This window comes from Populus alba, chromosome 19, assembly GCF_005239225.2.
Source record: "Populus alba chromosome 19, ASM523922v2, whole genome shotgun sequence".
NCBI classification, from domain to species: Eukaryota; Viridiplantae; Streptophyta; class Magnoliopsida; order Malpighiales; family Salicaceae; genus Populus; species Populus alba.
Window position 1 is genome coordinate 22,252,759 of NC_133302.1, and position 12,910 is coordinate 22,265,668.

The 12,910-nt window shown below is 35.8% G+C and overlaps 2 protein-coding genes across 8 annotated transcripts; both read right to left on the reverse strand.

Moving 5' to 3' along the window:
* Positions 1-725: 725 nt before the first annotated feature.
* On the reverse strand, positions 726-4,082 carry LOC118044228 (ubiquitin-conjugating enzyme E2-17 kDa). Of its 3 annotated transcripts, none has more exons than XM_035052444.2 (5): positions 3,993-4,082; positions 3,715-3,821; positions 3,384-3,511; positions 2,321-2,425; positions 726-1,148 (listed from the first exon to the last, which is right to left on the reverse strand). In XM_035052444.2, the coding sequence occupies exons 2-5, from the start codon at positions 3,782-3,784 to the stop codon at positions 1,005-1,007; spliced, it is 447 nt and encodes a 148-aa protein (XP_034908335.1). In that variant the 5' UTR covers positions 3,785-3,821; positions 3,993-4,082; the 3' UTR covers positions 726-1,004. The 3 variants fall into 3 exon arrangements, with proteins under 3 accessions (XP_034908335.1, XP_034908334.1, XP_034908333.1); XM_035052443.2 differs by having other exon boundaries at positions 3,921-4,080; XM_035052442.2 differs by having other exon boundaries at positions 3,715-4,069.
* An 882-nt stretch (positions 4,083-4,964) lies between these two features.
* Positions 4,965-9,902, reverse strand: LOC118044229 (probable inactive receptor kinase At5g58300). Of its 5 annotated transcripts, none has more exons than XM_035052448.2 (4): positions 9,681-9,902; positions 9,044-9,213; positions 6,357-7,697; positions 4,965-5,896 (listed from the first exon to the last, which is right to left on the reverse strand). In XM_035052448.2, exons 3-4 carry the CDS (start codon positions 7,636-7,638, stop codon positions 5,268-5,270), a joined length of 1,911 nt encoding a protein of 636 aa, XP_034908339.1. In that variant the 5' UTR covers positions 7,639-7,697; positions 9,044-9,213; positions 9,681-9,902; the 3' UTR covers positions 4,965-5,267. The 5 variants fall into 5 exon arrangements, with proteins under 5 accessions (XP_034908339.1, XP_034908338.1, XP_034908337.1 ...); XM_035052447.2 differs by lacking the exon at positions 9,681-9,902 and adding an exon at positions 9,295-9,623; XM_035052446.2 differs by lacking the exon at positions 9,681-9,902 and having other exon boundaries at positions 9,044-9,623.
* Positions 9,903-12,910: the final 3,008 nt, after the last annotated feature.

Below are 12,910 nucleotides of genomic sequence, written 5' to 3' on the forward strand. Positions count from 1 at the left end.
TTGGAGCTTTCGCTGAGGCACTCATTGCTTGTTAACTAAGTGATAAGATGATGCTTCAAGTTCCTTTCCTCTTAAACAATGGATCTCAGGTTTCCAGCAATATTATCAAATGATTTGGGGGATTCCATTACTTCATGCCCTGCCTTTTACTGGTAATAAAAACATGCACCTCACAAATTTATGTCAAGAACAGCGCTCAACGCCTGTTACGAAGGATATGCTTGCCACCTTATTGCTGTCACAACGACATGACAGGTTCATGTGAGGCTTTAAGCCTACTCTGGTTACCCCATCTTAATCACGTTTTCCATTTCTTTTTCCCAGTCAAATAATTAGATGTGTTCGTCGCTCAAGCGCCACCTTAGATAAACTAGTATAATCCCACTACGTATCCTGTGACTGTGCTTGTCCTTCACCGTCTTCAACCCCCCCACTAGCAGAGGTGTTAAGGAGCCATGTCAGGAAACACTCAAGAGTTTGATGAAATACGCGAGTGGAGAAAGCAGGGCTTTGATTGGTTTTAGGACACCTCTTGACGGTCTCGATATTTTTCATGCTAAAACACGTAACTTCGGCAAGGAAAATCATTTACATAAAAATGGGCTAATCATTGGTTCCTAAGACATCAAAGCTTTAAGGCGCCAAGAAAGTTAGATTGGTAAACCTTGCCTGTACTTGTGTCTTTAGCATCATGAATCGAGAATTCTAATCTTGGGCAAAGTAAATCAGGATTAACACTTTTAGCATTCAAATACGAGCATGGAATGCAAAGAAACACGCTAACAGTTGTAGCAACAGCAGCATTACATTACATGCACCCCCCCTTTAATGCCTTCAAATAGATATTCACAGACTAGCAGACCAGTTTCTTCCCAAATCTCTGCATTTAAAAACCAGAAAGAAAAAGACAATTTGAAGTTCGAATACTCCCATCCTTTCACCTAACAATATGTGAACCATTGGATAGCGAAATCTTTAAAACTTGCTAAATGGATTCTTCTGCATCAACCCATTGCATACTTCTGCGTCCAGCTGCGGGCGGTGGCCTCATACTTAGCCCTGTCAGTCTTGTACATGTGAGCGATTTCAGGCACAAGTGGATCATCAGGATTTGGGTCAGTCAGCAGAGAGCATATAGATAGCAGCACCTGGATTGAAAAACACAGCTGCTGTTAAACACTTCACACAAATAAAAATATTCTAGACTGGTTTGCATGAGTGAATAAAATGAACGACTTCATCCTATTATTCCAAAAACACCTCAACAAGTGTTGTTTGGAAAGCGCCAGATGCCCAACTGTGTGTTCAGGAATGGGTTACATAATTCACTTTTTCACCAAAATCAAATAGCATCAGAGAAACAATTGTTGATGAAATATTTCCTTTCCAATCAAATTTTCTGTCACATCATCTTCTTACAGGGAACCCATTTTAGTTACCAAAATCTTGTAATTTTTCTTTACTTTGTTTTCAGGAAAGGCAAAGCAGGGTCAGAAGAAATACCTATTCAGACAAGTTGGGGAATAACAGACCACCATATCCACATCAATCAAATAACAAGCTCACACCAGTAAGTGTTAGAGAAACAGCTATCAAACACAACATACAAAGTCTAAATCTCAATTCTGTGAAGGCCTAATTCACAAAGCAATATAATTAGAGCTGACGCAATCAGAAACTGTGAACCTTCTACATTTCCTCCTTTTCCTGATTCCAATTTTGTGAAAGATTTAATTAGCAGCACCATGGTATTCTCCCTAATCACCAAGAGGTAAATGGACATTGAAAAAAAGGCACGGATATGCAATTAAACGTGTTCATACACAGTTCGAGACATTATTTATTACATTCATTGATACATATAAGAATATTACTAGCAGGCCTTCCAAGACCTTATCATTAATGGTTACTATCATTCTCTTTTCTATTCAGGACCCAGGGCCACCATAAGTTCCTTCATATTGGTAGCACATACTCTTGCATAGATGTGAGACCTTCAGGACCTTAAAAGACTGTTCAATACATCACTGCTACAAACCTTAAATCCCGAACTAGGTACAAGTTGTGTTTAAACTAACATTTGTGGTAATTCTTCATATTACTTATGTTGTTTTAATAAAAAAAAATGTTGAAAGATCGTTTTTAACGGATAACAATATCATAGCGAACACATCATTTTGGTTTCAAGTATCAGTTGTGATTCTAAGCATTTTATGTATACGCATAGAACACCAAATCAAGTTATCAGATGAGTAAGTGTTTCAGCATCAACAAAAGCCTACATGGATAATAAGGCAAAAGAGAAATGGTCATATCAAACCTTGGAAATGGTTAGTGCAGGGCTCCACTGCTCTTTAAGAATATCCAGACATATGCTTCCATTGCTGTTAATGTTCGGGTGGAAGACTTTTGTCCTGAAGGCAACCTGATGTAAATAATCAAGAGTCAAATCAATTTGTTTAGTAAAAAAAGAAAAAAAAAAAACACAAGATACTGAAAAATTGAACTCATTTTACAAATCAAGGCAAGCAAGTTTATGGCCCAAACTAAATGGGATTGGCTACAAGATATCTCTTATATTTTATTATGATTGGATCAAACTTTTTGTGAATTGTGGTGCTTCTATTTAAGTGGATTTGAAGTACAATGTATCATCAGACAAAAGTATTCAATCCATACCTATCAGCCACTAAATGTAGAACATTAAAGCACAACACTTTCTGCTTATCTAAATGCCTAAATTGATTCAAATTCCAAAAATAGTGCGGCCCTAAATCTATCATCAAAGCACATAAAGATGATATTTAAGCCTTATGACACTGATATTTGATAGCAACTCTATTTCACGCAATCTTGGGTATAACATGAGCTGTTCTCCAACTATATAGCTCTTTTAGGCTTGAACTTTTAGCATGGTAAAATAAATCCTGGCTATAACATGCAGGATTATAAAAACTATCTAGAAAGTCATTCTTACTTCTGTGCTGCCCTCTGATCTTAAATTGGTAGCTCCTTTTCTATATTACAAGTAAACAAAAAAACTTGACAGTCATTGCTTTGCACATAGAAAGCAAGTAGAACTATCAGACATTAATGCTCATAACAAGCACTGACCAGAACTTCACAATATCATTTCCATAAATACCTTTCATTTTACTTTTTCAAAACCTACATCTATGCTGGAGCAAATTTCAACCTTTATACAAATATCAGCAATCAATAGTTTTGTGAAGTTCAAATAAGGTCTGACATAATCATATTTCTCTTTCCTTCTCTTTCTAACAAGAAGACCAAAAAACTTGATGTAGTAAATACTGTGGTCTCAAGGGAACTTTGCGCGAGCGCACGATAAAAAAAAAAAAAAGTACAGAGAAAATGATCACCTTGGGGGGCTTAAAAGGATAATCAGGAGGGAAATGAATAGAAACTAAAAAGACACCTCCTGCATATGGGCTATCAGCAGGTCCCATAATAGTCGCTTGCCAATGGAACATGTCCTCAGCTACTGGACCTAAAATTCCAACCATTTACAAGTCAAAAATCAAGTTACAAAGCCAAAAAGAAGGAAACTTTACACCACTAATTCCACAAATGATACAGAATCAGCTCTCAAGAGCAAGAGGGTCAACATAACTAAATAATGTAACAATAGAGGGGAAAACAGTTTTAAAGACGAGATTTTTATCAAGTTGAAGAAAAGAACAGGAACCATACCAGCACTGCAGGACGTAGGTGGATCTTTCTGCAAGTCCTTGAGCTCTTTCAAGATGCGTTTGGAAGCCATCGAATCAGAACCCAAAAATCAAATCTAGACTGAGTCGCTGAATAACAACCAAAACAGCCAAAGAAAAACAACCCAGATGAGGAAAAGAGCAGATCTATAAGTACACACAAAGGATATAGAGAGAGGAGCACAAAACCAAGAGAAGCCTTTTGGAATCTAAAGACAGGTGAGGAAGAGAAAGATGGTAGCTTTGTAAATTATTAGAGACCTGGCTTGAGAGAGAGAACTACTTTTGCTTCTAGAATTTTCTCTTATCTCATCAATTTTGCGTAAGATCAACGTCCTGCTCTTTCTTTATTTTATTTTATGCAAGTCCATTAATACTGCTATCCTCTATGACCATTAATATTATCTCTTTGTTTGCATTCTGATCCCTCTTTTTTTTTATTTTCATTTTCTTGCACTTTTTTCTTTATTGTTTCTCCCTCTGGTCCCTAAAATGAATTACATACAGGCAACATTTTGTTCACCATGGTAGCCCAGTTGAATGCAAGTAAAGTATAACGCCTTTAGGTAATAATGATTGAGATGCAGATGAAATTCTTTCTTAAAATGTTTTTTATTTAAAAATATATTAAAATAATATTTTTTTATTTTTTTTAAATTTATTTTTAACATCATAATATTTCAAAATCACAAAAAAAAAAAAAAAAATTCAAATTCCAAAAACAAAAATAATTGAAACAAAGAGAATTGTTTAAATTTATTCCAAAAACATACAAGATACAAACTTATTTTATATTTTTGTCCCTGTCGCTTCAGTCATATACATTTATGTATATTCTGTATTTGTCACTTACAGCCTGTAACTCTAACCAAACGGCAAAGGTGGCATAAAGGAAACCATAAAATAATATAGGTAACTTGTAGAAACAAGACATGAGAACACCATAAAAAAACCATGTCAAGGAAGAGGCCACACTGATCAATAGCCTGTCTTGCTGAACACAAATCCAGATTTTAAGCTCCTGGGCTTTGACATATTACTGCCTAAAAATTAGAATTGTTTGTCATGTGTAAATTTAATGTTTGATAATCTCAAGCAGTCAAAAGCTGTTCTTGTCACGCTTTAGCTGAGAAAATCATGATTTCCAAGTGCAGACCAGAAGATAACCGTCGTTAATTTCATCATTTTCATGAAGATGGCTAAGATGGTGTTCGACATCAAAAAGGAAGCACATTCACCATCCAAGGCAGAAAAAATGCAATGTTCTTGATTCAAGTCAACAATTCATTCACAGTATTGAATTAAATTTTACAACGAATCAAGAGGTTTCCACCTAATCAGACTAAAAAATCGAAAATCAAAGCATTACTACACATCTTAGGAATAACAAAGGAAAAACATGAGACAAATTCACACTCTATGATGCTGCACATACACATAAGTTGGAAAAAATGCTCCAGAGACCTTTCAAGGCAGTTGCTCATAGCACATTTTGAATCTTGATCCTTACATCAAGCGGCGACAACATTCAGTCAATCACGGAGTCTGCACATTTGAGTCCTTGGATTTATTCTCTTCAGAGGATGGCCGGTTCTCTGAGTCAGATTGCCGGATTTCTTCAATCATTCGAACAACTTCTTCCATGTTAGGTCGCATGTCTGGCACCTTTGCTACACAGGTCATTCCAATTTGCAACATCTGCACCATTTCTTCTTCAATGTTTTGGTATCTCATCAGTTCAACATCGAAAACCTCAGCTGTCCACTCCTCCCTTACAACTGATTGGACCCATCTAGGGAGATCAACCATGTCATCACGTCCTGGTGATTGGATTGGAGCTTTCCCAGTCAGCATCTCAAGGAGGACAACACCAAAGCTGTAGACATCTGATTTATGAGTGTGCTTACGAGTTTCAATCACCTCAGGAGCACGATAACCTGCACTCCGAGATGAAGTAGCAGGGACATTCATAAGAGGGGTCAGGCCAAAATCAGAGATGCAACCATCATGGTCTTGGCTAAGGAGGACATTTGTCGACTTGATATTTCCATGAGTGAACTTTGGACCGCCAACTGAATGCAGGTGGGAAATTCCCCTAGCAGTTCCAAGGGCAATCTTAACTCTGGAGTCCCAATCTAGTGGAGTTCTGCCAGCTCCCCTGTTCGCTGTTGTCATATTTGAATGAAGTTTAGCATATTAGTGAATCAACAGTTTTAAATTCCATGCCTGAGTGAATTTAACAGCAAAGAGTATAGGTTGATTGATGCAAAATGGAAAATGACCTCCTAGAATCATCTTTTCTAGGAACATGGACAGCTTGTCCAAACACAATTGATTGAAAAATGACAAAATCCATAGTGCCATTCTTTGGCATGATAAATAATTACTGAGCTAATCCTCCATGTAGGACCTCAGAAAATGGTTATTGCATCCAAAAGGCTGGTCATAAACTGCGAGGAAAGTAAATTTGGTAAACAGTTGTCGCAATGTGTAAAAGATTTCATAGTATTATCACCGTTCCGGTCATACCCATGTTCTTGTAGTGTAAGATAAAAGTGAGTGAAAGCATCATTCATCAGTTTCTAAAGCAACTTCTAAGACTCATTACTAGAGCTTAAGGCGTACCATGCAAAAGGGTGGATAAGCTGCCACCAGGGATGTAGTCGTACACTAGAAGCTTCTCATCCTTTGAGTAGTAATAAGCACGAAGTGGCACAATGTTTGGGTGCTGCCCAACCCTCCCCACATTCTCCATTTGCTGCTCAAAGTCTCTCTTCCCAATCACCACTTCTCTCAACCGTTTGACCACAACTGTAGTTGATTCCTCCAAGACAGCCTTATATGCTGTGCCATAACTACCCTTTCCTAGAACTTCAGCTGAAGCTCTTAATAAATCCTCGAGATCAAAATTGTAAGAGCAGCCTTCAAAGAACACCAGCTTGTTTTTCTCATGTTCTTGCACCCCGCTTCCAAACTCTTCTTTGGGCTTCTCGCCCCTCCCACTGCTAACTGCCTTCCCTTTCAACACACTACTGCCGCCATTATCTTTTTTCTTCAAACAGCAGCACAAGATGGTTAAAACAACAAGAAACAGAACAGCAGACCCTCCCACAGCTATGGCAATGATAGCTCCCATTGTCAGTTTCACTTTTGAGCTTCGCTTATGTGGAACTGTTGGTGGGGGAATGTAAGCAGGAGGTGGAGAAGGCGGACGAATGACTGGGGAGCAAGGATTGAGAGGAGGTCCACATAAGAGAGAGTTTCCAATGAAGGATGAATTAGGGAAATTTTGAAGAGATACTGGAATTGAACCGTTAAGATGGTTGTAGCTTAAATTCAAACGCTTGATCCTAGTGTGGTTAAGATCAGGTATGGGTCCAGAAAGTGTGTTATTTTGGAGGCTTAAGCCAATAAGTTGTGTTAAATTTGCTAATGTTTGAGGAATGTTGCCTGTGAAAGAATTGAATGAGAGATCCAGCACATTGAGCTGCAAGGAAAAGGAGGTTGGAATGCCACCGGAAAAGTTATTATGTTGGAGGAAGAGGTTCGTGAGTGATGGAAGCGAGGTAATATCAGAAGGAAGATCACCTTCGAGGACATTGGATCTGAGGCTGAGAACCCTGAGGGCATCAAGTTTACCAAGAGTGTTTGGTGGGATATGACCCACAAGTCCAACTCCAGGGAGTCGCAGTCGAGACACACGAGTGCGATTCGAATTGCAAGTGACACCCACCCAAGAATTGCAGACCGATGAAGCAGGGTTCCAATTGAGCTTCCTTAAATGAGGTACAGCAGTAGCAAAGTCCAGAAGAGCTTGCTTATCTGACTTCAGGTCAGCAAAAGCAAAAGGAAAAATGGTGGTTAGGATGACGAAGAAATAAATAACTGAACCCAGGAAGATCTTCATGGGGAGTTAATTTGGACTTGCTATATGGAAATATAGGCCCTTCACTTATTGCTGTTTCCCTGATTCAGCACAGAAACCAGAAAACAACATTAGACAGCCAACACAAGGCAATTCATGAATCTTTACAAGAAAAGAATATAAGCATCCCCATTATATCACAAGCTAATCGCAGCAAAAAAGACAACATTCTCAAATGCAATAATCATGGCGTAGCAATCTCTCACATGAAGAGCTTCTCACTTTGCTATGCATCCATCAAATGAAAACTTCATGAGTTGCTATCGAGCTTAAATCTGAATCGTCTTAGTTTTCCAGTTCATATTTTCCACAGCATAAGCAATAATGATTACAGCAGTCTTGTCTGCTAAGCACCCAAAACAACAGCAAGTGTGTCCTGTACTTCAGCCATTAAAGATATGAAAATCTAAAATTAAAAAGCTATTGATTGATCATTACTTTTCTTGCCAGAAAAGTTGAGATAAATTTTTCTACTCCTCCTCACTTTTATGTTTCATCCAGTATCTAAAGAAATGCCGAGGACAAATAGAAAAGGTAACACCATCCAAAAGCAAGAGGCAAAAGACATCACAAAACGAATAAAGCAAGCAAAAGAACAACTCTTTTCCATTACATTCCGGGGCTCCCCAAATGAAATGCTTATTCTCTATAGTGATGGCCAAAGGACATAGAGAAAGACCCAATACCAACAGGAAAAAATAAATAAACAACAAAAAGGTGAGAAATAAAAAGGCAGCACATGCTTTTGCTCATCAAAGACCATCAAATAAAGCAAATTACACCCACATGCTAATTAATTAAAGAAAACAAAATAAAAAAAAGAATCCAAAGACTTTGAGAATGACCAAGTTTGGTTCTATACCAGAAATATCCCAGTAAGATCCTACATTACAAGTATTTGAAGGATAAGAGTTAGGCTTCAAGGACATAACAAAGGTACAACACTTGTTGAAGTTGAAGAGAGAAAGAAGCCATGGAGAAACCAGAAAGTTTGCTAAATTTTACTGGACAGAATGGCAATTAAGCAATTTAAAGTCATGCTAGCTAGAGTTGTTGAACAACTAAAGGTGGATTCTTTGCATTGAAAAGAAAGAAAACAAGTCGAAACTAGTCAAGCCTAAAAAGCATCCTTAAGAGATCCAAAGCAAACACAAGTATGACAAACATTGCAACAAACTCACTAGAAAATCTGGAAACCAAAAACTTTCCTCATATTAGATAAGAAAATGACTTTCTTGTGAGAATCAACAAACAATATTCAAAATGAAACAGATCTAGAAGCTTAAGAAGATGCCCAAAATGCAAAAAAAATAAATAATGCAGGTAGACCTTGAAGAGCTTGATTAATGAAACAGAAGAGTAAAGAATTAAAGGCAAAATTGTGAACCTGGAGAAAGAAGCATGCAGGAAGACTCTCTCATCAAAAAATGCCTTGATAATTGAACCCAGTAGCTGCCATTTCTCCAGCTCTCTCTCGCTCTCTCTATGGAGAAACTATAACTGAAACCTCCAAAAAACCAACCAACTGAAGAAACCCATTTCCAGCATATCAAGAATCTGCAAAGAGAGAAGCTTTAGATCCAGCATGAATGTTGTAATTAGCTGAAATGGGTAATCTTTGGACAATGAGCTAGCAACATTGGAATTCACAAATTTTGAGGATTTGATTCCACCCCCAGCGAATAGTTGAGCACTTTTAGCCCAAGATTATCATAGCATTTAAGAGGGTAGAGTCAGCGGCAGCGGCGGCAGCTTTAAGCTTTGAGTTTACTTAAGACAAAATAAACAAAAAGTGAGAGCAAATAACTAGTACTGTTTGTCTAGTTGAGGAGTGGAAAAGAAGGCAAATTTCTTGTTTTTGAATTAAAAAAAAGGCGAAAGGGAAAGATTAGAAGCAAGAGAGAATAAAAAGGTTAGAAACTTAGTCCCTGTAACAGTTACAGTAAAGAGAGAGGAGAGAGTGGAAGAGAGAGAGAGTGGAAGAGTTTGACTTATCAAAGACAATTACATAATCAACCTCATACCTTAAACTAATCAACTCCAAAGAAAGCCACTTTACTGTACAGATTCAGGGAGTTGAGGAGATGTTTATCTCACTCTTTGTCGACACTTCACTCACGTCATAATCACAACTATGCCACTATAGGTTACAGTCTGTGGAAGGATGCCTGGCCACATGGATAGGCGACAGAAGTGCAAGCCTGGAGGCAAAGACTTTTTCTTTCTTTTTTTCTAAATTGCAACTGCTCTCCCCCTCCCCTTCCTCTTCTCACCAAAACATGACAATAAGAATTTGGTGGGGACTGGCCTGCGGAGACTTGCCTCCTTTTTCACTACCATTTGCTACGCAGGCAATTCAGCATTTCCTCGCAAAGTCATCTGCTTGTGCGTGTTTCGCATCCCAGAATATATATATATATAGATCTTTTTAAAGAAGTATATTGATCTTTTTAATATATTTGATATTGGTATATAAAAAAAACACAAAACAATAATTTAAAATAAAAAAGTTTAAATATTCAAATAGATCTAAATACCTCCAATTGAATATGAATAATAGTTTTAAATTCAATCAATTATAAATAAAATAGTATCAAAACACTACTCGTAAACATCTATTATATTGCTTTGATCCTCAAATTTCACACTGTTCTGATAGAACAAAACAAAATAAAAACTATATTATTCTATATTTCATGGGAAAAAACAAATAAATAAAAAATATTAGTTTCTTGTCATTTTTTCCGTCTTCGTCTATGATCTACTTTTGCAACTTCGAGAGAGTTTCAGGTTTGAAAAGGATAAAGTCTTTAAATTCAAAGTAAAATGCCATGGGATGCATGTTCAAACCCATTGAAAAAAAGTTCCACTACAAATATTGCATGGAGCAAACTTGAGATTTTATACAGACAATTAATAGCTTTACAACAGTAATGCCCTGCATTTCTAACTCTTTAATGCCCCCTCCTTTTTCCCCCCCATAATTCAATGAAATTATAATGTCTCCTCTCCACTATTATTCCATGAACTACATTTTTTTGTCTTGTTATTGTTTTCAAAAACACTTGAAAGCTAGCCAAATAAATAAAAAAGTTTGTGGTCTGCTTCCTGAATTTTGATAGTATTTGATATTGTTTTAATTTTTATTTTTTAAAATATTTTTTATTTGAAAATACATGAAAATAATATTTTTATAATTTATTTTTTATACCAACACATCAAAAATATTAAAAAATATAAAACATATTTTTAAAAAAAAAAATCATTTAAAAAAAAAAACACAACTCCGCCATAATAACAAAGGGTACTTTTTATGCTATCCTATAACCATATATATCTGATTGGGTATTGGACATTTTTAAATTTCATCTTAATTTAAAAGTTTAAGTTCATCGTTGAGACTTCATAAATAGTTTTATATTATTTTTCAACATACTTTTAAAATAAAAGTATTTTGGATTTGAAACTTGTATAAAATCAAGCGATGATTATCATTTAAATTTTGATATTATATTGAATAATTATGGTAACTCAAAAATTTAAATTGATAAATAAGGATTTCAAGAATGGTTTTAATCATATTAAATATAACTCATTCGCTCACATGAATGGAGAGGACAAATGGTAGCTGGCTAAGCCAAGCAAAACAATAGCAAGTCACAAAGTAGTTCTCTCCTTGGTTTCTGCGTTTTATTTGCCAGTAGTTCTCTCCTTGGTTTCTGCATTTTATTTGTGGGAATGGGTGGGCAAGTCAAAATGCACAATCTTGGGAAGACTTTGAACACCATGAATATGAAGTGAATTCAAGATCCTACTACTTAACAACGAGCTTCAATGCAGACTTCTTACCACAAATCTAAGGCAATGTAATTTATTTTTTAGAAATAATTTTTATTTAATAACATTAAAATGAGTTTTTTAGATTATTTTTGAATCCAAGCTCACATTATTGAGTTGTCCCATGAACAGTATGCATTAATTTAAAGAGAAAATTTGAAATCTGGAGGAAGAATGGATGGGCAGACCTTGGAGGAACTATGAGGACAGGGTTTGGGAAGATCGAAGAAAATACAGATCAAATTCCAACAACTATCTACCTTCTTCTTTTTTTTATTAAGCCCAACCACCGCCACCAAAACCATTTCAATTAATGCTTTTTTTTTCCACGTCCACATGCAGCTGCAGATCTTTTATATGTAAATATATATAATGTAAAAAATTATGACAAAAAAGAGAGTTGTCTTTGCTTTGAAATCTGGTCAATAAAATGTTTGGAGTCATAATTGATGCCAGTGATGGATTTTGGAATCATGTTTTGCCTCCTGCTGCTGCTGCTGCATATTTTAAATGTTCCAGTGAAGTTTACTCCTAGTTTAACCACAAGCTAGCGAGCGAGAACCCATCTAAAAGAATCCATGGATGGAAACTTCCAACCCTAATTATGATGTCTGATCAACTCTCATAAAAGAAGTTCATGATTGCCATCTGGGGACTGACTCTCTTTATCATACTTCATTTGGTATAAAAAAAAAAACACTACCAGAAAATCAATAAATACAAACCGAAATTATTAAATTTTCAGGGATTTTACCGACGATAATTAAAGGGAATTACCGAAAAAAAATAAAAAAGCTCATTTTTTATCAATTAAAATCACAAATTTCCAAGTCTCTCAGTATTTTACTCCAGAACTGGCACTGTTAATTGTTTTACTATGGACAAAATATAAAATACGGTTTTCTGATTGATTTAAAATTTTCATTTAAATATTACAGACAGAATCACCGACGGATTGAAAAATCATCAGTAATTTTTTGCAAAAACTTATGAAAATTAAATTAATATTACCGAAGAGTCGGTAACATGAATCTGCTTATTTGAAGAGATAGACTATTTCTTCTACTATATGTAGCTGGGTATGTCTTCTTCTCTTCTTTATCCTCTTAGTTTTTTTTAATTAATATGGTTTTTTCCTTAGCTTCAAAGTTATTGGTAAGATCTTTCTTTTTTCTTATTTTTTCATGATTTTTCACTATATATTTAAAATTGATTTTGTTCCATATGAGAAATTTTTAGTTGATTTATTTATAGGATTTCAATTGTTCATTTTTTTCATATGAATTTTTTAGAATTAATTTTTTTGTTTTACAGCTTAAAGCATTTTGAGTATATAGTTGAATAATTTAATATGAAAACGTTTAGGGTGAATGAAATCCGACGTGTTCCACCAGAAGTCTTTGGAGACAAGTGTGCA